This window comes from Misgurnus anguillicaudatus, chromosome 17 (assembly GCF_027580225.2).
Source record: "Misgurnus anguillicaudatus chromosome 17, ASM2758022v2, whole genome shotgun sequence".
Lineage (NCBI taxonomy): Eukaryota > Metazoa > Chordata > Actinopteri > Cypriniformes > Cobitidae > Misgurnus > Misgurnus anguillicaudatus.
Genome location: NC_073353.2, coordinates 9,210,001 through 9,234,590, shown reverse-complemented (window position 1 = coordinate 9,234,590; position 24,590 = coordinate 9,210,001). Strand labels below are relative to the sequence as shown.

The 24,590-nt window shown below is 38.8% G+C and overlaps 1 protein-coding gene across 1 annotated transcript; it reads right to left on the bottom strand.

Annotated features, from left to right (window-relative positions):
• Positions 1–364: 364 nt before the first annotated feature.
• On the bottom strand, positions 365–12,798 carry tnfsf11 (TNF superfamily member 11). Its single transcript, XM_055215740.2, has 4 exons — positions 12,231–12,798; positions 6,916–6,951; positions 5,438–5,570; positions 365–3,102 (listed from the first exon to the last, which is right to left on the bottom strand). Exons 1-4 carry the CDS (start codon positions 12,414–12,416, stop codon positions 2,687–2,689), a joined length of 771 nt encoding a protein of 256 aa, XP_055071715.1. The 5' UTR covers positions 12,417–12,798; the 3' UTR covers positions 365–2,686.
• Positions 12,799–24,590: the final 11,792 nt, after the last annotated feature.

The following is a 24,590-nucleotide window of genomic DNA, read 5'->3' as shown; positions in this document are numbered from 1 at the left end:
ATTTAAATCAGACAAACATGCTGTTGGTGTATGACTCTTATTATTCAACTATGCCTAAATAAATACAGTTTTACATTCTAAACCATTCACCTTTAATATATTGTTTGTTATGATGGGACAATATTTGGCTAAGATACAACTAAATATTTAGAATCTGAGGGTGCTAAAAATTAAAATATTGAGAAAATCGTCTTTAAAGTTGCCCAAATGAAGTCCTTAGCATATATTTCTGATAGGCATAAAAGAGAAATGGATAATTTTGCCTGTGCAATTTAAGAACTATGAATGCCATATTAAATCCATATGAAAACATTGCATTAATAAACATTACATTATGAAGTAAAGATTACCACCTAACACTATATGGAAATTAGTATTTTATTTATAAAAGTATCTTTATTAGTCAGAATGGTATAAATAAACATATAATAAAACTTATGAAACAATCGTAGACTTTTGGTTTGCCATTTACAGCTGTGGAACAATATATATTTCGCTCTCCATGAATTTTTGCACACAGAATTGTCAAATGAATGATATTTAAATAGCAAGTTTCTTTGGTAAGAAACCAATCCGTTTAAGCTTTAAAACAAGAGCCCTGTGCTATAACTGACCTAAAGTCATTGGCCTCAATCTCCCTTAAAGAATTGGGTGTAGGCATTTATCAAATTATATACACTGTACAAAACTTTACAACTTTTACAAAAGTCCTATCATCATAAAAAATAAATAAATACACTAAAAACATCTTAAGTTAGAGCGCACCAAACACAGTTTGGTTAACACGCGTTGCTTAAAAAATTATTTCTCATACTGAATCAAGACGGACCAGCTGTCATGATTTCTGTATGTTTCGCTAAATGTTTCGCCACATTCCACTTTGAAGTTTTGCAGTCAATAATCCATTCTTGATGAAAAGGGCAGGCATGACATTTCCATCTGTTTCATACTCAATTTTTGCCATCACAGAATGTGCTTGATCATTTCTCATTTAAATCTACCTTCAGTATTAGTTGCATAATGTACATAAATTTACCACACATAGTGCTGGATTTACTCCTAGCGTGCGAGCGCAATTCCAAAAAAGTGTTAATTGAAGTAGAAATGTATGCTTGCCATCATTTATCAAAACATCTTCTTTTGTGTTCATCAAAATTAAAAACTCATACAGGTTTAGAACAACATGAGGGTCAGAAAATAATAACAGAATTTTCATGTTTAGGTAAACTATTTAGATACAATTTGCATAATTGGCATCGCAATTTAAGACATGATGTTTGGAATTTAAAAACCAGCCTGATCTAATGAGAATTCATACATATTTTACGAGTTGGGTAATTCGTATGACTTCACACTAAGTTAATCATGCCAAAAATGTATGATTCCCATGAAAAAACCAAATCCCAACCAAAAAACAACGAAACCCAAACCCTAACCGTGCCCCTAATACCACACCTAACCCCAACATCACAGGGTTCAAGGCAAATCGTAGAAAAACTTACGAATGTGGTCAAATGAATTAATACGAAGTAGCCAGCTCGTGAAATATGTACGAATTATCATGAGATTTTTTTCGTCTAAAAGGAAACTCAAATGCATATGCAATAAGGTCAGTCGCAAAAACTAAAAGTGTCCACTTTCACGGCTAATTTTTCACGCGTGTCTTTAGTAAATCCTGAGTAGTTTATTTCAACAGCAAACGATGGTTTGCGCTGCCGCAAGCTGTTAGTAAATCTGGCCCATAATGTCATGCATTCAGTAACAGAAATGAACATAACAGGGCACTGTGAATCCTTGGCAAATTACGGTTTTCATTTCTTTACATCTAGTAGCCTTACCGTGGGTTCACACCAGCCGCGTTTAAGGCGTCAAATTCTACGTCTAGTTTGCAGCTCGAACGTTTTGAGTTTACTCGCTTCATTCGCGCGTGAAAGGCGCGCGTGAAATTCTAGTCATCGAGACATTCACGCGGAAATTCGCTTCATGGGAGGGGCTTCTGCGACTCCACTCACATCCTGTAATCACGTCACTACTACAGCAAGCTCCTGATTGGTTAACGCGTCACGTTTTTCTGCCAAAGTTCAACATTTTGAACTCGCGCATTTGCCGCGGCAACGCTCAATTTGCGCCATTCGTGCAAACTAGATGCGCGTGTACCGCGCCACGCTAAACCCTTCATTCGTGCCGCGAGACCTCCAGATGCGCGTCAACGCGTCTTCACATTGACTTAACATTGAAATCACTCACGCTTGATGCCTCTACCGTGGCTGGTGTGAATGCAGCATTAAGCTAAATATAGGGGTGAACCTAAATAAACCAATATCCATCAATCCATTCTCTAAATCACTCTGTTGAAGTTGTGAGAAGTCCTGCAGTGTATCCCGGCACTCTCAGACTAATGAACCAAGCATTGATTTTTAGTTGTACTGTCTTTTTGTTGTTACCTTTTGTTGTACTGAAGCATCATAATTCAAAATAAAAGTATTTGGACCTGTAAATGGAGCATATTGCATGGTCTAAGTTTTTCTTTCAATGGTATTTTATCGCTTCAGGATGTGACGTGCTCTTCAATGATGTACAATGCAATCAATATTGAACAACAAAAAGTCAATGATCAATATTACAAGTGGTTCACGATCACTTTGAAGTCTGGTCGTAAAATGTTCAGTAGCAAAAACAATGCAAGTCAATCGCTTATCTTAAAAATACCAAAAAACGTCCCGTCGGCTTCGCGGTCCAGCAGCCAGGCATTCGATACGTTAACGTAAAGCCCGTCGTCTTTATTTAACTGGACACCTCTTCCTTGCTCCACGCAGCACATGTTGTAATTTGAAATATTCCATTGCAAGGTGCCGCCGCTTTTTGACAGCTGAATAGGTTTGATTGTAGACTGTGTGTGCTTCTCGTGGAAAATATACTGAAGTAACTGCAGATTGGTGACGTCCACTTTATCGCCTGAAAAAGTCTTATAATATCTGAAGCAGGTCTTGGCATACACATAGTAATAGCCGGGCTCGACCACCAGGATTCGACCATCACGGTATTTAATCTTCCTCAGCGTCCCTTGAGATTCATCCCAGTGGATGGTGATGACGTTTGGATCTGCAACAGCAGCACAGGCAGAAAAAAACACATTTGACATAAATAAACTATTACATAAGTATTGCACCACTTCTGTGCATTGCAGTGCAAACATTTTTTTTTTGTGAACCTCTTTCAAACCCGTTTAACTGGATGTTTTTTTGCAGTGGCATGACGCTTTGCCACGTTTTAATTCAATAGTATTTACAGTCACTCTTTTCATGGTAACCTTACATTTCATTTAAAGGTGTGGTAAACCAGATGTTTTTGAAGGTTTTAATGTTTTTATGGGGTGCACTGTAACACGCTTTGTTTAAAAAATAGACATTAATTTTCACATCTTTTACCTTTATTCTACTATTTGCATTCTCAAACGGACGATTGAGTTCCTGGTTCTATGAAGCCCCTCCCTTAAAAATATATGCAATATACTCAGATTGGTATGCTGGCAGTGATGCGCGGGTAGATCCAAAATGAGCGGGTGTCTGCGGTCACCCACATTTACTCACGGTTATGAGTCATCCAAAAATATTTTTTATGATATTCGGCTCGCAGTCGGTCAGGGCGTTTGAAATAAAGATGCCAATTAACCATTTTAAACAATTACTATTTTTTAAAAATGCGGGCAAGGGAGCGGGTCGAGTACAATATTTATTTTTTATTTTTTTTCGGTCCGATTGAGCCAAAATCAGACCCAGGGGTTTCTGTTTGTTTAATGGTCTGACTAGTTGCTAAAACTGAACTCTTAAACAAATGCCTCATCGAAAATAACAAATGTTTTGGGTTCCTATGTAATCTACGTGTTGTTTATTTTGCTTGTTATATAAATAAACTACTTTAAAAGTACTTTGTTGTTATTTATTCTTCGCAGAGTTTACCGGAAGTTACGTGATGACCACGAAAGCTGTGTGTTTATGTTGTTACTGCTGAAACCATCTATATGACTGGAAGTTAAGAGATATTGTTTCGAGGAGGGGAGGAGATTTGCGTTTTTGATAAAAAATTATGAGAGTACATGAATTTTTAAAAAATAATGAAGTTCACAGATAAGTCATTTGTAAAAAATACCAAATATTCCAAAACAAATGACAGTTTTTTATTTCGACTTTAAAGAAAATGTCTCCCTTAAGCTTCAGCTGCCACTGCATTAGCACGCTGTTCCCACTTCCATATTTTGAACTTTGAATGTCAAACAAACAGACCAAACAAACGCGCATACATAAAAGATGATTCGCCTCATAACACTCACTTGTGATTTGCTTAATGTTAGTTAACGGCATGGGCGGGAATGTGGCAGTCGAAAAAGTGCAGGGGACAGAATCATCTTAATTTAAAGGGGACATTTCACAAGACTTTTTTAAGATGTCAAATAAATCTTTGGTGTCCCCAGAGTACATATGTGAAGCTTTAGCTCAAAATACCCCACAGATAATATATAATAGCATGTTAAAATTGCCACTTTGTATGTGTGAGCAAAATGTGCCATTAATGGGTGTGTCCTTTTAAATGCAAATGAGCTGATCTCTGCACTAAATGGCAGTGCCGTGGTTGGATAGTGCAGATTAAAGGGTGGTATAACCCGTTCTGACATCACAAGGGGAGCCAAATTTTAATGACCTATTTTTTTACATGCTTGCAGAGAATGGTTTACCAAAACTAAGTTACTGGGTTGATATTTTTCACATTTTCTAGGTTTACAGAAGCACGGGGGACCCAATTATAGCACTTAAACATTGAAAAAGTCAGATTTTCATGATATGTCCCCTTTAAAATGGAAGTACATGTCCCCAGATCCCCTTGTAGCACAATTTAAACTGCATAATTTGCATCCATTTAAAAACAAGAATTCCAAACGGGACGTGACGTGGAACGAACCGAACTGGATTGCACAACTTTTCTGAACGTTTAGACCTGTTCAGAATTGTATTTTTTCAACAACAGTTTAATGAAGCATTTTTCTAACACCATCTCCTAACCAGACACGACGCTATATGATTCCAATAGGGGCGTGGCACGGCACAATCGATCACATAACACACCCAATCCGTTTGTGCACCCGGAAGAGTGTACACATAGACAGGGATGCATGCCTTGTATTCCTCATGGCTTCAGGAAAATCACTCCAGGGAAATGTCTTAACTTACATCATCTATAAGTCTCTCGTCTATGTCTGATAATTAAATATTCAAATACGAAGCTCAAAACTTCCATCAAATGAGATCTCTGTGAGCTGCGACGCTGCAAGTTTTAAAAAATAGAATCCATCTTCGCAGCGGTGCGTCTGGTCAGGACACGGTGAAAGATTGCCATGCATCATGGTAAACTGTATTAACCACAATTAACAGCAAATACTTACTGGTTGGAAACTCAGTGTTCGTCCTGATAGGCAGATGTGCTGACGGCATGCGTGCGTCTTTCTTTCGACCTCGGTCTTTCTTCTCCTTTGGACTTTTGAATGTATCGGCTATTAATGTTTCGCTGTGCATTTCCTAAGAAAGAATGCAGGAAGAGCTTTAAGATCGTGGGATTCCTGCTTAATGAACAAGATATTAATTGATGACCTTCATTGACCATCTGATCATGCAGAACTGTAGCACTAGATTGAGCAACATATTGGCACAGTCATAAGAGAGCTGCTATTGCAGTTCATAAGATATATTATCCATGCACTCCAATGCCCTGGGGTAAGTAAGTTCCCAAGCCAACCTCTTTACAGGTTGTTCGGTTTAAAGTATGAGGAAAAAATGTTATCTAATGCTAAGCTATTCATGTCTGGTACATTCAAAGTGAAAAATGAACTCAGATTTATTGTAAACACTTCCTTCAACTGTATACTAAACTAAATAAGTTATATACTTGTTTGTTCTAAACTAGCATCTTAATGCAAATACTTTCTATTGGGCCTGTACGTCTACAAGAGAAGAGATCTGGATGTTGTTCACATCCTCTGACCCTCTTAAGAGTTTGGGTAGACCACAAACAAACGACAGCAGGGTCATAACATATTTAAACACTTGCTTTTTTAAGGTTTACATTTCCTGGAAAATAAGCTGTCCCAGGGTACGTAAAAACAGTACACTTATCATGGCCTTGCAAAGCTGTCAGAGAAAATGCTTTTATTACACATTGTAGCCAGAATGGAACGACAGACACTTATTTTTCAATGGATGATGTAAATATTGTCAAAATAATGATATACATTTCTTGGGAACTTTGAAACACGAATAGGCTTTATTTCTCTTTTGATATGTCGCCAGATTTTGATAACAAGTGAGACCAGACATTTTCCATAATGCAGTCCAACATCTTTTTCAAATCTTATAAATGGGACTGTAAGGACACTACAATCTATATAGATTGTATTACAATACATCTGTTCAGATCATCCAGGTCATTTGTAATTGTATAGCCGTATGCCATGAAACATTGGTTAAAGTTCCTGACAAAGAACAGTTTCTGGGTCTTTGGCTTGACATTTTCACAAGCAACTAAATGATTTACCGCAGCCATGGTATTCTGTGGGGTGTTTACTTTGAGTTTTTAAAACGAAATATGAACGTGGCAACGCAGAGCCCATTTTTAACAATGAAACTACATTGTATCATTAATAAGAAGTGCATTCTGTCTGTCTAATCATTTTTAAGTTACGGGACAAGTTTTGGAATTTCCTGGATTGTGATCACAGAAGGAAATATCAGGTTACAAAAAATGTAGACTAATATACAATGATCTACAAAAACCTTTAGACTGATCAAACTCAATTCTGCATAATGCAACATTTATCGCTGCTTAAAATGATATATTGTTATTGTCTTTTGAAGTGTACTTCCTTACCTCATTAGGAGTCTGCTGGGGTAAGCTGAGGTCGACCTGCAAACAACAAACACAATAAAATTTAACGACTGCATCCTGCTGGGTTAATAGATTGCTATTTACTAGCAGGTACTGCATGCTTTTTATGAACTAACGGGAAAGCATCATTATATTCATTAAGTCATGAAACTGTGACCCACATAAAGAACTAAATGAGTAAAGATCCACTTTAAGGCAATGTGGTGATTAATTTAGATCTTAAAGGAAAACACCACCGTTTTTCAATATTTTACTATTTTTCTACCTCAAATTAGACAAATCAATACATCCCCATCCTTACTCATAGCGTGCTCCTTATTCATCTCTGCACAGCACGTCGTAAATATGCTAGCACCCAGCGTAGCCACACCCCCTCCCCAGGATCCAAACAAGGATGAATCCAGAAGCCACCAAACACTTCCATGTGATTTTTTTAAGCAGATAAAAACTGAGCACTATATTGTATGGTGGAAGAGCACTTAGTTTGCAGCAATTCGACCTCAGGCGCAGCAATATTGACAGAAGTTTGAGCGAGAGTGGGAGAAGTCAGGAGTGATGATGTTACTGCGTGCCGAGGTCAAAGTGCTGCAAACCAAGTGCTCCTCCGCCACACAATACAGCTCTCATATTTTTCCACCCAAAAGAAATTACCACATTTTGTGCCACCATATTTACTCGTGTAACAGACTTTAAATAGGGAAAACATGAAAGTGTTTGGTGGCTTCTACATTCATCCCTGTTTGGATCCTAAGGAATGAATGGGGCTAGGCTAAATGCTAACACATTCACGAGGCGCTATACAAAGATTAAGTGCACGCATTGATAAAAGATAGGTATGTATTAATCTGTCTAAGTTGAAGTAAGAACATAGTAAAATATTGAAAAAGGGTGGTGTTCTCCTTTAAACAAAACCAGAGCAACTGATAGAGCAACATTTCAGAAGGTGCAGCAGATTTTCTAGTTACACTGTAAAAAAAATGTCAAAGCAACCTATACTTTAATGTTACAAATTATGAAATTATTACAATTTCAACTTGTTTTTATTTGTTATGTCAACTTATTTCAAGTCAATAGTAGGTTGAATTGACTTGCAAAACCAAGTTGTTTTAACTTTATGCAGCATTTTTACCCTGTAGCTACAGTACGTCCTTAACAAAGAACTACTTTAGGGTAGGTGGTAAACCAATACTATTATAATCTGGGTTTTAATTGAGCTCCATGTGATATACATACAATATAAATCACCGATTAGCCAGAACCTGCAGCCACAAAAATGTTAAGTGTTAACTGGAACTCCTTTCAAGCACAGAATTTGACAAATCTGACATTCATGTTTATTGCATATTTGTGTTAATTGCACTGTACAAGGAAGCATGTTCATTTTTAAGGAATTTCTCCTTAGGCATCCTTAAGGACAAATAATATTTGCACTTACAGTATAAGAAAATTGAACATTTCTTGCCAGCACATGTAGTCGTTTCAGATAGACGCTGTAAGTAAAACCAGGCGAAATTTTCTCAGAGAGTGACTAAAGCCTCTTTCACAGTAATTTCAGTATATTACCATGAATTTACCAGAATGACTTTAACAGTAAATACTAAAATGTGCTATACACACGCAGTTACATTAAGTCTTTTACCAGTAAGATATCATTCACACGTAAGTAGGGGAGACCGGGGCTGGTTGTCTCACAGGTTGGTTGTCACACTGTTTATTCCAGACATACTACATGGCGCTGTGGTACAATTTTGATATCAATATGTTAGCCTTTGATACCTTACTCATTTGCACTTGTAATTTTGCTGAGCAGACACAAAATATTGAGGTGAAGAGACAATTTTTAATTTTCATGGGTCAGAGTAAATTTTCATGTTGGTGTTGTTTTTGTGTTAAGAGCTTGTAGGATATTATTCATTCAAAAACAAAACACTCTGTTTGTTTGTTTTTGTTTGCTGTTAAAATAAAATAAATACAGCATTAACTAAAAATTATTTCATTTTATTTCTCAACACAGTAGACAATTCAAGTAACTGATCACCCACTTTAATCTCATTGTTTAATCATAAGGGGCATTGATGCCAACTATCATGGGGTGGTATTCATATTAAAACTTATTTGCAGTTTCTATCTTAAAAAACTAAAAAAAGTTACACATTATCTTTTCAGATCCCAATTTATCACTAAAATCCTATTGAACCACTATAGGGACAACCAATCCCATACGCCGTGACAACCAACCCCGTGATGCGGTTGGTTGTCACATTGTGTCAGAGTGTCTTTGATGGTTAATTACTTCCTGTTACAATACAGTCTAAAAGTACAAAGTATACGCATTTAAAGCCAAGACCCCAAGTTTTCATTTCATGTAGGAATTACTTTTGAAAGATTTTTTGAAGATGAGCAATTCATGCTTGAGTAAAAATTGTGACAACCAACCCCTACCAAAATACTGGTAAACTCGGTTGAGAAAGCCGAAGTTACCTCTAAACTGCCGTGCGGCGAGCTTAGTGTAAACATTGCCGGTTATGACTTCATATCCACGGTCGGAATTTTGTTGTTTTCACTTCTGTGGCAAACGCTGTCAGTCGCTCACAGTTGCTCGTGACCAAACAACATTGCGTTAGGCGACATCAAATGGAACTGAACTGGGGAACCTGCGTCTTGAACAGCAGTAATGTTTACACATTAGGCTTCACAGAGGGTGTGCGAAGGACAGGGACAATTCGGCAAATAGATGGTAAGCTGTTTTAAACAACTTTGGTGAAGAAATGTGGATGTTAACTACAGGTGTGCTCCACTTTAAGCAGTGTACGCTTGGAAACGACAGTGCGGGGGTAAACTCGTCATCTGTATTAAAACGTTATGATTGGCCCGAAACTGTCAGCGCGGTCTGACGTTGTCCGTTCTGTAAATGCCAGTAATCCTTATTCACTGTTCACACATAGCGCTGGTAATCTTACAACCTCTCTTATGTGTTTCAAAAGGTACACAGCAACCACGAATGTTTAGATTATTTTCGATAGGAAATATGCAAAAAACGACAAAACTGGGCGGTTAAAGAGGTGAAGCGGAGTCCACCCAAAATCCTGCCCATTCCGTGGACACGGCTCTTCACAGGCGCCATTGAAGGTAAACGTATTTCCACTAAATGCTGCACAAAATGCTTCCACTACATGAGGAAAGCTGTAGCCGCACGCCGATTTCGATGTGAAACGTCCATTACTGGTAAATTTACTGGAAAGTTTCTGTTCACACATGATCTGTTAACTGCAATTTACCAGTAAAGACTGTATGTGTGAAAGGGACATTATCCAACTCTCTTTGTTATGCCGCATTGAATGTACACTAATTTCCATTCACTATAAGGAAGTTGAGCGAGTCTTTCCTTAAGTATCCTCAAGGACAAACAAGCTTAGTATTGCGTGTAAAGCGCCAATCTGAAACTAGTACTAGTGCAGGTGCTCAGTATTGATTTGATACGATACACTGCTGGCAAAAAAAATCCACTTTCACGTAAGTAAAAACAGATGAAATGTTTTACAGAGAGAAAGAGGGCAGGAAAGAGAGAGAGAGAGAGAAAATTCAATAAAAAATATATAGAGAAAGAAAGTATTCACCTCTCCTTTGATATACTGAACAGAATGTCATTTTCACTATATAAGGGATTAGATGTGCACTTTCTTTAGCATATATGGTTTGGTTCGATCCTTACGCCAAAAACAACCGACATTCATCTTTTTCTCTTTCTTGCATCTGTTATTTTGGCCATCCACCAGCACACTAGAAGTCTCCGACATACACCGCTGTGTTTGGGCCAAAGCCTCACAAAACAAGATGTCATAATATTCTCCACAGTATTCAAACTACAGGAGAGAGAAAGAGAGAGAGAGAGAGAGAGAGAGAGAGAGAGAGAGAGAGTGAGAGCTCTGGGCATGGCAACATGTGAGAGTTGTTTCTTAGCATCTCATTCTCTGTTGTGCCAAACATTTAAGCGCAAGACCACCAAATATGAAGTCAGTGGCATTGAGCATCAGGGTAAAAGGGTAAACTTGACATGACAAGTAAACAAACTTAGAGAAAAAGAAAGAAAGAAAGAAAGGACATTTACTGTATATGACCAGAAAAACACTTCATGAAGTGAAGCTAAAGTACATTCATGATGAGTATTAAACAAGTATTTGTAGACAGGATTAAAAACCTTTTTAATGGATGTGTTAGGGAATAAACCATAAACCAATATTATAAAAACAGTATTAATCTTTTCACGCATTTTTATTTTTAAAAAGTATAACATTACTGGACGTAAAACATTTAAACAAACTCAGCACTGCCAATAACCATAGAACAAAGACCTACAATGAACTGAAAGATTATACTGATAACATTCATTCTTATAGACACAGACAAGGTCAACTTTTCAAATAAAGTTTATCAGCGAATCTAAAGAGGGAAAAGCTACAGCACAGTCTGTTCCGAATAAAAGAGCAATGTCGCTGAAGAGATTTACAATACAAAAAAGACAACAAGTCTGTATTTTATAATCAATCATTCAACAATGTAACACTTTAATGAGACGTCAGTGGAAGTTCCGGCTTATCTGGTGGCCTAGGGGAGATATTACATACAAGAAATATAGCTTTATAATAACTAAGCAGCATTGCTTCACTCAAAAACGAGAGTTTTCTCATAGAAGGACCCGTCTTCAAATCACGACCAATCAATCAACCAGATCATAGTGCAGTAGGTTGCATGGTAAAGAAGTTACTTTTACAAATCTTCTTGTGTTTTACATGTGCAAAATTAAACAAGTTCAGAGACAATTGAGGATGTGGTTAGACGATAAGAAAAATGACTGAGGTAATGATCAGCGGAAAGCGCAATTCGACTGGACTGACCAAACTGAGACATGCGTGCAAGATAAACACTCCCTGCAAACATCTGTAAAGTTAACCTTAAAAGACAAAAAGATGATTCGGAAGGTGCATTCAAAATACGGTCGGTAACTCAGGTAATAGGCATGTAAGCTTTGCGAGCGCGCGCACCTACTATATCTGCGCTTGAAGTGCAGAAGCGCGTCTACACGCTTGCCATTCAGAGTACAAACAGGTTAAACGAAACCATGCAATCAAAGAGCGGCAAAACGGCTGAAACAGAAACTCTAGTAAAACCACACATGTATGTTCTGACACTCTGTAATACAACAATTACATACATTTCCTCGGAATATCGTTGTTCCTCGGGTGCATTGCGCCCGCCTTTAAATTCCTGCCGTGCAACTTTGTTTCCGAGTTCCTTACCTCACGGAGATAACCGGTTAAGTGCAACAAAATCGCCACACTCGACGCGACCTGCAGCAGTCCCATGACAGCCAGGGTGACGAATATGAGCGCCCTGTGAGTGGAGCCTGTGTGCGCGACGCGCGCCGGAGCTTCTTCCATATCGAAATGATTCCGCAGGTACCCGCGATAATCATTAGCTGCCATGAGCGCTCGATCGCTGCACGGATCCTCTCTCAGTGGGAGGACTCGAGAAATGATCAAGGATTCATATAAACATGTGGGTGGGCAATGCAGTTGTGTTCAGAGACAGCCAATCAGATAATAGTTAGAGATCATCTCGCTTTTTTCTGGCTTCCTTTTCTTCTTCTTTTCATGTCTGTGTGAGTTCAGTCAAGAACAGGTAGCTGAGGTATGTTGTCATATTACTATCTACAGAGATTACTATGTGATGATTACAATTACTTTGGCATGTTTCCAGTTAGCCTCTTACTTTCTGTTTATGAATGTTTAGCATGATGAATAACTTATATTAGCTTTTCTCAATTCAGATGACAACAAAAGGACATATAGAGATTAAACTGATTAAACAAACACAATGAACATACTATTTTCAACCCAGCGTTGGGTTAAAAAGGGACAAACCCCCAAAATGCTGGGTTGAAAATAATCCAGCATTTTTTAGTGTAAACATTTTCTACTTTAATCCCATGATTTGCTGAAAATTGCTATTACTTTTTAAAGTGATAAGAAGATATTGTTGGCTCATGTGTTATAGTAAAATACATAAACAAATAAATCTAATGAGCTGAGCTTCCAACCTGGGACATTACAGGTCTGAAAGGCAGCCCAAGTGTTTAAAGGGGCCATGGCACAACAAGACTTTTTCAAGATTTCAAATAAATCTTTGGTGTCCCCAGAGCACATATGTGAAGTTTTTGCTCAAAATACCATATAAATAATTTATTATAGCATGTTAAAATTGCTTTTTTGTAGGTGTGTGCAAAAATGTGCCGTTTTGGGTGTGTCCTTTAAAATCCAAATGAGCTGATGAAATTCAAACACTGATCACAATGAAGTAAAACTCAATTGTGATTTTCTCTGCACTAAATGGCAGTGCTGTGGTTGGATAGTGCAGATTAAGGGGCGGTATTATTATAATAAGAGCTCCTTATGACATCACAAGGAGAGCCAAATTTCAACGACCTATTTTTTATGTGCTTGGAGAGAATGGTTTACCAAAACTAAGTTACTGGGTTGATCTTTTTCACATTTTCTAGGTTGATAGAAGCACTGGGGAACCAATCATAGCACTTAAACATGAAAAAAGTTAGATTTTCATGCCATGGCCCCTTAAAACATAGCCAGCAAAATGTTAAAGTTTGTGATTTTTGCCAGAACTAAGAGGTTTTGGTTCACAGAAGTGTCTAAACTGTTTTTAATATCTCACATCGAGGAAAATCCCAATGACTGCGAGTTTTGGATCTGTATCCGTGATGTTTCTGAAGTGGATAAGCGATCCACTGAATGTTTATCTCAAGTTGTAAACACACTGAAGGTCCTCTTGTTTTTGCCAAGCATAAAGAACAGAGCATTCCAAACTAATGTGCCTTTTTGATGCTCAAGACATTACAAACCCAAGCAAAAAGCAGAGCTTGGCTTTTTTCCTCTATTAAAGCGGCCAGATTTAAAATGTTGAATGCTCATAACCACAATAATTACTCTGGTTGCAAAGGGGGCTACACTGGATTATGTGTGACTGACTTATGTGTAACTTTCGGTTTTGTAACCATTTCTTCAAAGCGGATTCCTGCGGATGACGATCAAGTCACCTGTGTTCCACTTTTTAGAAACACTTTTTAGGCGATCTCTGTGCACACTCCTGACCTTATAAACTTGGCTGGCCTCGCAGGCACGGTCATCCCACAGCACGCCACATTCACCCAAGAGTCATTAATATACCGTGAGAACTCCTGTTTTGCGTGGCTTTCTCGTGCCTTCAGCTATTTTCCACAAAATGCAGACACTGGGGTTGCGGCAGGAAGGTTTGGGTGGTATTTATACCCTTTTGTTTTGCCATGTGAGCTGTTCTTGCCGAAGCCAGAAGGTAGTTGAATAAGCCGAACCCAGCGCTCCATCACAATATGACAGAGAGCCAAAACCAGGCAGTGTTGAGAGCGAAGCAGTCAAAACCACTGGCACAGGCACTTTCCCCTCTGCTGAGCAGGCCTCGGGAGATTATTATTAGCTCTCCTGTAAGCGTGGTACTGTACACACAAAGGATGGGAGAGAAAGCACGCCAAAAGCCTTCCCATGTTTCACAGACTGTGGAGTCACGGTGAGGATGTTTTTTTCTGGCTGCAGACTCCATGCGGCCATGTTAAAGTGCTTCGGGCCGACCGCTTTCTTTGCATAAACTTCATGATCTTTCAGCACTCAAGGATAAGCAGGAAGTTCGATCTGAAATATTAGCATCGCCACAGAACTTTGTTCGGGGGAGTTTGAATCCTCAGCTCATGAATTTTGCAAGATTGCAGATGCGTAGTTTTTGGGCTACTGCGCTTAATAACACACTAATAGCATTGTGGTTATTGATAATGCGAATCTGTGATATATGCCAGACATGAATATGATAGATTTATGCCTCTACTTTCTAGAATCCAAAAAAGTGGGACATGAAACAGAGCAGTGTTGTCCTTTTCCTACCCTGCCACATCCTGTGTGGTAAGACATCCCAGAGCACACAAAGAACGACCGCCTCTTCCTCTCTTCTCTCCTCTTTTCCTCCCCTTCTCACACCAAACACAAGAGGTCTTTAGAAGGCCACTTTATTCTGCATTTATGTGCATTTATTGATGCTTGCATGGCACACCGACAGACAATCTAATGCTCACTGCACACAAAATATCAAGATTCAGTAGGGAGACTGGCCTCAAATGCTAATCAGATAAAATTCACTTCAATTTTATTTAAATAGCCATTTCACAATTGTTAATTGTTTCAAAGCGGCTTTACATGAATAGATGTAGGGGAAAACACAGAATAAATAATATAAGAAGCAGAATACAGCGGATAAGAATAAACCGTACAAGCGTGCATAGTAATAATGTAACATATACAGTAAAGTGCTAAGTTAAGCCAATGTTGGCTGACTCTCCAGGGGATGAAAAAAAACCCTAGGAGAAAAACCCTGTGGGAAAACTCCTAGGATGAGAAAAACCCTAGAGAGAGATACATATATATTTATAAAATACGATAGCGATATGAAATGTGTAAGCGGATTAAACTGGTTCAGCCGGTAGTCGTTGGTCAGGCATCAGGTTGAAGGACAGCCGGTAGATCAGTGGTGTGATGACAGCATCACAGCAGCAGGAACTGGGTCTGTTTGTCTCATTGTCCTCGGGGTCGAGGACAAGACAAGGAGAGAGAAACAGAATCCTATTAGCATAGGGGCCGTTCGCATGTTATGCAAGTGTCATACAGTATTGTGGTTTAAAATCAGGCTAACCATTGCGGCATAAGTATATTACCCAGATGAGTTATGTGAATGCTTTGTTCTGGACAAACTAATTGCGGGATAGGTACATTTACTTGACATTTATGTGAATTCTTTGTTAAAGAAGAATGTCTCAAGTTTAGACTTAAAGTGCACCATTCTTTTCAAGAACAAAATGCTAAGGGAACCACACTTTATGCCAATCAGAAATCTGGCTATTTGTGGAATAAAGGGGAATATGTGGTTTTGTATAAAAAACATAAAATATAACTTGCGAAATAAATTGCGGCAAAAGTATTCATACTCAATATAAATATGGCCAGTTTCACTAGTTGGAATACAATACAAATTATTTGGTCAGGCACTAATGGTTTGTGGGACAAAGACTGGCATAGTGCCATAGGAATCAATTCAGTCTAATGTGTAAGCTAGGAACTACATTTTAAGTATTTTTATTTGTGCCAGCATGTGTGTTACCTTCAAAAATATCCAGCATAACCTCATATTTTGATATGCGATTAATTTCGTGGTTTGTAAATGGCAGGTCATAGGAACAGTTGGCTTTGATATACAATAACAACTACCGTATCTGCTTTCTGAAGCCTGGTTGGGCCACAGTGTGCATTGAGCTTTTGAGTTAAATCAATGATGTTTTGAGGCAGTGTACCGTAAAAAACATTTCTATCACACTATATAATTCAGGTGGTGCTTGCTGTATCACCATGGGGTGATGATTTTAAGATGAACATTGTGGAACAGGGCAGTGGTAGACCAATAGAGCTAAAACATCAGTTAGAGGCTGCCCAGTCTCTAATTATTGCAACTGGCTCCTCATGCAACATGTCACCAGTTTAGCACTGCCTCCCTGCCTCTTCCTCCACTCCCCACAAGCAGCTTCCTGCTTGTCTTTCCGTTAGTTAAAGCCTAATTCAAGTAGCCACAATGCTGCTGCCCATTTTAAGCCACTGGCAGTTCTTGCCCTGCCTGTAACTCTACAAGTTTTCCAGCTGGCTCCTGGTCTGCCGACCAATGCACAGCATTACCACTGTGAAGGTACTGCGGCAAATAGGAATAACACGTCAGTGGTTATTTGCTTAAATTCTTAGAGACGTGATTCACATCAGCGATTAGTCTCCCCATTCATTAGAAAATCCCCCAAACTAATCCGTTATTTACGGCATATGGTTACCATGTAAATACGAAGGCACTTGTTTTTTGGGATTATGCCTGTAGTGGCTACAGGAAAGGCTGATGTCATGGAAGGAGATAGACGACTGTTTTTCAATATTGTGACATGCAGGGTATGAGTCAGGAATGATGTCGTCAGGAGACAGGAAGCAGAAGGTTCAAAGGCAACAGCAGTGATATTATCATATGGCATACTGACTCCGATGCCACCCGTCGGGAGCGGTGCACACTTTACAACGTGCATAAATTCGCATCGTCTCGCACCAAGACGTGATTAATGTGTTTTCAGTTGCAGTCATAAAAACATGTTTAAAAATTCCTCTAATACCCAAAAGGTCTTTGCTTTCTCATGTCCAATCCTCTTTATTTTTTGTTTCAGTAAACACTGATATTTTGAAATGACTCAGCTGCTCCGTAAGTGAATATAGGGTCTTGAAGACCTCTTAAAGCTGAAGCTCTCCAGCCGTGGGATGTTTCCATGATAAACAGGGCCAGCCTCAGCTAGCTCAGGCCTGTGGGAGAGCCCATGTACCACCCACCAGAGTTGTGTTTCATACCATAAACACAACAGAAAACCATTGCCATGTGCGTCGTCGTGTTGTCTGAGACATCTTGGATACTCCTCGCTGTGATATAAAACAATAGTATGTGGTTGTAAATGGAAATGAATTGCTAATAGATACAGAAGTGATGGGCATGGAGTGCTATGGGGCTTTTGGATGCGGCAGTTGCAAGTGTCAAGTTCATTTTCAATAGGAGACAAAATGCAGACGGTCCACCCAAAATCCTGCCATGCACTATGTTTTGCGGTAGGCACCGCTTAAGATTTTTTTGTGCCACGTAGGCTTTAACTAATCATTGAACAGATTATTAACAATCAATCATAAAAAAATTATAAAAAATTATGGGCTCATAGTGGAGTGTTGAAAAGATTGAGGAGAAAATAGTTTGGAATGTCATTTAATTCCCCGAGCTATATGACTCATCAAAAATCTCATACAGAAATATAAACAATGTAAGAAATCAAGAGTGCGGCACTTAAAGGTGCATTGTGTAACTTTTAGGAGGATTATGCAATATTATACACATAGCTATAATATCAGTGGTGAACTGTATTGTTTTATCCATAGATATGTATAAAGGCTAGATGTCTCGCCCGCGCTGCTGGCCAATTGAGTGGAACGTCCGCATTTGGCGGCCATCTTACCACACGCCTTTTCACGCCGCCATGTTTTTACAGTAGCCCTAAACGGAAATAGTTTGGCACTACGTTGTCTCAGATGATGACATGTTTGCACTTCACATTTTTTGTAGAATTTCAGTATTACTTGGTATTACTGGCAACTAGCTGCCAGTAACTTACTGTAGATTTTACATTTATGTTATTTACTGGCAACAGTTTGTTCCAAGTTAAATGAACATGAAACATTTTCAGTCTTTATCTTCTACAGTAAGTTACTGGCAACCAGCTGCATAATTACAGCTATTTTTTACAGTATGTCTTGTGCCGGTTACCATCGCTAGATGCCACTAAAAATCTACAAAAGGCCTTCAAAAGGTGATGGCGCTTTAGGCAAATCATTTAAATATTACTTGGGGCAATCAAAAAATGGATTATTAAATAATTCAAAACATTAAAATTAAACAGTTGATGACAAAACCAACATATTTTTGTTGTGATTTCCCATAGATATGTACACTAGATGTCACCTTGTCTACGGCAGTTCATTGGACGAATGCGTCAACTAGAGCCGCCATCTTGAAACAGGGGAGGCCCGCATCAGGGTCACTGTAGGCAATGGTGTAACAGAAATAAAATCACCATAAATCGTCATGAATGTGATTTTCTTGGTTTTCTTTTGGTTCGTTTCAACAGTCAGACATGTATTTAGCATTGAGTCCAGAAAAAAATTAAAGTTTGATATTATAAAAAACTACTTTTCTAACTATAATGCGTAGTGCTAGTAGGCTTAACATCCATACGCAGCACAAAAGTCCGGCATCGTCCATGAATTCGAAGTACAGGCAGAGATAGCAGCGTTACCTAGCTACTTCCTATGATAAGACCCCTTTTCTAAGATGGCGGCGGTTTTGTCGCATGCTTTGAACCAAAAGGCAACATCTAGTGTATATATCTATGGTGATTTCAGTAGCCTAAATACAAATTGCTGATGGCAACTTCCGCTCCGCCACCGCGTAAACTGCACAAAACGCTTCCACAAGCCAAGCATCGAAATCGCCCCGCGAGTGCTGCTTTTCTCATACGGTGTGAAACGCCCTTTAGCTTGCAGCCATAATGCCTGATCACTGATTTCTTTCATAAAAGATGCTGGGTGATGGCTATCGTGCAGTCAAATGTCATCTGATTCATGCTCTGTAACACCAAAGCAAATTGGGTGGTTTTTGGTATTTTTTTAAGACGTCATTCTCTCATTCTCATTACACAGACAAAGCCAACATTTAGTGGTGTTTAGGGTGTAATTCCTTCTTTGTTTTAAAACAAGTGGCCTCTCCATCTGCCATTGGATAAACAAACAGATTGTCCCACCCTGCACCCATGCCATTGGTCAAGCTGCGTGAGAAAATAGAGGAATTTTTGATGAGTGTTTTTTAGTATTTATCCTACGAATAGGCAAATGCACAAGCTGGGACAGGAAAAATATTGTAACTTCATTTTTATTAAAAACTATAGGCATAATTACAGACACTTTAACACTTAAGTGACCTTACTTTTGACATTTATTTTAATAAAGTCTAAGTGAAATGCAGTGTGCCATGAGAAAAGACCAAATGTCTTAAAGTTTTATGAAAGGAGGAAATGAATTCGAAAAAACTTTCTACACCCACTTGTCATCAGAATTTTAGCTGTAAATCTCAACAGCTTGACCAGCTATTATTGTAAAGTGGCTTATTGTCAAAAGCAATTCGTCACAATCTATTAAGACAATATACATCTGGTTTTGCTAGCGTTGGGAACTGAAAATCTTCTATAAATGTGTGGTTAGGCACTTATAGATCGAACAAAGCGTTCACTAAGTATTTACTGGGTATACTAATGGAAAACAGTGAGAATGAGGTATGTGAAGATAATTTACCACGTCGACCGAGTTGCTTCTCGGTCTTCACAATAGATTCAACCTAGCTACACAGGCAACGGTTTTGTTAGGGTTGGAAAGGAAGTGATATCATAGCCTGAGCTGAATCATGGCAGACCCAAAGGGGGATTCCAGTCTAAGACTAAGCCTGTCTGATGTCAGACCACACCAGTTGGGAAGTGAGGCCAACCTAATAAAGTCAAAGGGTCTCTGCTTGTGTTGGCTGAGTGGTGCTGAGAGCCACCTTGTGTAATGGTGCGAGGGGTGGGCATGGATGACGGCACAGAGCGATAATCTTTATTGAATCCGCTCTATTGTAAAACCTGATGCAATTTGGCATTCTTTCATCTGTGTGTCATTGCTAAGCCTGAAATCACTTTAAACCTCTTCGCCGTCAAACAAACACCTCTGTTCTTCCAGCTCTGGATGATTACATATGTTTAAGTATTAGTTAGGGCAAGGAGTGGCAGTGCAGGGTGAAAACAATACTCCATGTCGATTTTGCTTAAAGCAGTCATATTATGCATTTTTCTATTAAATATCTGAATTGTAGACAACCATTTCTGTGATCATTTTACATGATGACCTTTAGAATTAACTGATCCATTTTCATGCTTTGCCTTTAAGGCAATGCAGGTGATATTAATATGATATTGATATTATATGGATATTATATGGCCGTAGTTATAAAAGTTTGAAATAGAAATGTTTTCCTACAAAAATCCATTACTTCACCTCAGAAGACATTTAATAACTGTACGAAATTAGTTTTTGATGGATGGATGCACTTTTTGCATAATGCGGCACTATCCATTGCCATCATTTAAAGGGATACTCCAGCCCTTGATTTACTCACCCTCAAGCATTGCAAGATACATATGTCCATCATCTTTCAGACGAAAACATTAGGAGTTATTCTAGTAAATGTCCTTGCCTTTCCAAGCTTTATAATGGTAGAAAACAGGGATCAGGAAACAACTTCTGACTTTAAACCCCCAAAAAGTGCATCAAACCTACACAGAAGTAATCCACACGGCTCCAACGGGTTAATAAAGGTTTTTTGCACATAATCAATGCGATGTTTTAAGAAAAAAATCCATATTTCAAACTTTACAAACCACTAATAACTAACTTCCAGTAACAAAGCTATCTTGGATTAACTGCAAGAGTTTACCTTTATGCTTTCACAGTTTGCATTTGCAAAAACATATTGTGTGGGCGAGACTTATGCTGGGTACACACCAAACGATAATCGGGCTGATTTTGGGCCGATTTCCCCCCTTCCGACAATCCTAGCTACAGTGAGGAAAATAAGTATTTGAACTCCCTGCTATTTTGCAAGTTCTCCCACTTAGAAATCATGGAGGGGTCTTGAATTGTCATCGTAGGTGCATGTCCACTGTGAGAGACATAATCTAAAAAAATCCAGAAATCACAATGTATGATTTTTTTACTATTTATTTGTATGATACAGCTGCAAATAAGTATTTGAACACCTGTCTATCAGCTAGAATTCTGACCCTCAAAGACCTGTTAGTCTGCCTTTAAAATGTCCACCTCCACTCCATTTATTATCCTAAATTAGATGCACCTGTTTAAGGTTGTTAGCTGCAATAAAGACACATGTCCACCACATACAATCTGTAAGAATCCAACTACTAACATGGCCAAGACCAAAGAGCTGTCCAAAGACACTAGAGACAAAATTGTACACCTCCACAAGGCTGGAAAGGGCTACGGGGAAATTGCCAAGCAGTTTGGTGAAAAAAGGTCCACTGTTGGTGCAATCATTAGAAAATGGAAGAAGCTAAACATGACTGTCAATTTCCCTCGGACTGGGGCTCCATGCAAGATCTCACCTCGTGGGGTCTCAATGATCCTAAGAAAGGTGAGAAATCAGCCCAGAACTACACGGGAGGAGCTGGTCAATGACCTGAAAAGAGCTGGCACCACAGTTTCCAAGGTTACTGTTGGTAATACACCAAGACGTCATGGTTTGAAATCATGTATGGCACAGAAGGTTCCCCTGCTTAAACCAGCACATGTCCAGGCCCGTCTTAAGTTTGCCATTGACCATTTAGATGATCCAGAGGAGACATGGGAGAAAGTCATGTGGTCAGATGAGACCAAAATAGAACTTTTTGGTCATAATTCCACTAAACGTGTTTGGAGGAAGAAGAATGATGAGTACCAAGAACACCATACCTACTGTGAAGCATGGGGGTGGTAGAATCATGCTTTGGGGGTGTTTTTCTGCACATGGGACAGGGCGATTGCACTGTTTTAAGGAGAGGATGACCGGGGGCCATGTATTGCAAGATTTTGGCGAACAACCTCCTTCCCTCAGTTAGAGCACTGAAGATGGGTTGAGGCTGGGTCTTCCAACATGACAATGACCCGAAGCACACAGCCAGGATAACCAAGGAGTGGCTCTGTAGCATATCAAGGTTCTGGCGTGGCCTAGCCAGTCTCCAGACCTAAACCCAATACAGAATCTTTGGAGGAAGCTCAAACTCCGTGTTTCTCAGTGACAGGCCAGAAACCTGACTGATCTAGAGAAGATCTGTGTGGAGGAGTGGGCCAAAACCCCTCCTGCAGTGTGTGCAAACCTGGTGAAAAACTACAGGAAACATTTGACCTCTGTAATTCCAAACAAAGGCTACTGTACCAAATATTAACATTGAGTTTCTCAGGTGTTCAAATACTTATTTGCAGCTGTATCATACAAATAAATAGTTAAAAAATCTTACATTGTGATTTCTGGATTATTTTAGATTATGTCTCTCACAGTGGACATGCACCTACGATGACAATTTCAGACCCCTCCATGATTTCTAAGTAGGAGAACTTGCAAACTAGCAGGGTGTTCAAATACTTATTTTCCTCACTGTATGTTCCAATTATCTTGATGGTTCTACAGATTATTTTATCAGATTTACCCTTGGTGTCAGGTGTTGTAAGAGTGTCTGAACATGATCGGAAGTACGTCTGAGTCGCCCAATCGCGAATCGTAAACATAAAACATGTTTAAAATTTACGATCAGAAATCCTGATGTGTGGGGGAACCCCAAGGACAAACGTGTGCACACTCGACATCATCACGTGAAACTAAACAATATCCAATCAGAAAGCGAGATGATGGAAGACAGAAGCAGTCATTGCGCAGCACAAAGTGAACTTGTACAGACCATGTTCCCGCTGTCTCCATGACTTCACCCAAACCCTTTTCTTTTTTCCTTGAATTTTCTGTGAACATTATTCGAAACACTATCATTGAAATTTCTTCTTGCATATCGTCCGCCATGCTTATTCTGAAGTCTCAAGATTTTGCAAGATTTCTTCTGTTCCCAGTCGAAACTTTGGTTGCAAATCTGTTTGTGTGTGATGTGCTGTCTTTGACACATCATGGCACACCCCACACTATAGGATCAAAATGGTTAAATCTAGTATTTTTCATCCTCATGTTTGCGGTCTATCACATTTTGAAAATCTTATAAGATGTAAAAATCTTTTGGTGTGTACCCAGCATTAACTGCGTAATCCTTAGGCAAGTTATTTCAGATAATCAATCAATCAATAAAAGTTGTATTTTTGTACAGTAGCAGTTTATTCTTAACTCAGCTCATTCAAAACATGTTTTATTGGTTTTAGGCATTTAAAGTATTACATATTTAGTTTCTAAAAGATTTTTTTTAAGTAAATAAACATGATCTACACATCAAATGAAAAAGCTTTATTACCCACAGCTTTTTTTACAGTGTACAGGTGTAGTGCATTAAGCTTGAACGTGTAAACTATTCAGCAACTTCACTGGAGGAACAAGTAGTGTACTCACCATTGCAACTTATACTTACATAAATTATTAAATATCTTTATTTTGGCAAGAGTATACAAACGGGCAAGAGGAAAATAGAGAAGTCAATGTGTATCATTTGCCCACTACACTATGAGACACAATGGAGAAATACTGCACAAGTAACAAAATATTCATCTGTTTAGTATGGCGTGAATTCTGCATTATACACGCAGCCTTAGATAACACGAAACGGCAATAGATCATTTGCTAAGGATAGGAATGTACACAAAAATAAAGTGAATAATTACACAAGGGCAGACCATTTACAGCATCAATATGTTTACACTGACTGCGACAGCACAGATGCATATACAAATCCACCGAGAATGAGGCAGCGCTGATGGTTTGAACATTGTTGTGCGCCGTCACCTTATCATACAGTATATCAACTTTCAAGGAACGCATTTTCTTAGTTTGTTTCTTCTTCCGCATCACGGTTTAGGTGATTTTTACTTCTACCATAGGAAAATTACCAACTCGAAAACAGTTTATGGCAGGTTGTAAAAACATTTCAAAAGAATGTAAACAAATACCGTGCAGGTCTTCATCCAAATACATTTGGCAGCGGTGATGTTACGTAACCGCATGAATACAAAAACGTGTTAGCAGTAGCAAATCGTGGGCGTGTGAGCATATATGGTGTTGGCTGCGTTGAAACTGTGCGTAAGCCAATAAATCAGTACTGAAGTTACCATGAAGAGAAGACCCATGCACACATAATATGCGAAGCATGGACCGAAAGCGCA

Bases quoted from the DNA above. Each gene is read 5' to 3' on its own strand.
- tnfsf11 (XM_055215740.2), bottom strand. From the start codon at position 12,416: ATGGCAGCTAATGATTATCGCGGGTACCTGCGGAATCATTTCGATATG. The intron at 6,952-12,230 runs GTAAGGAACTCG...TGTTGTTTGCAG, and splicing joins TAACCGGTTATCTCCGTGAG to GTCGACCTCAGCTTACCCCA. The intron at 3,103-5,437 runs GTAAGTATTTGC...CTGCTGTTGCAG, and splicing joins GAACACTGAGTTTCCAACCA to ATCCAAACGTCATCACCATC.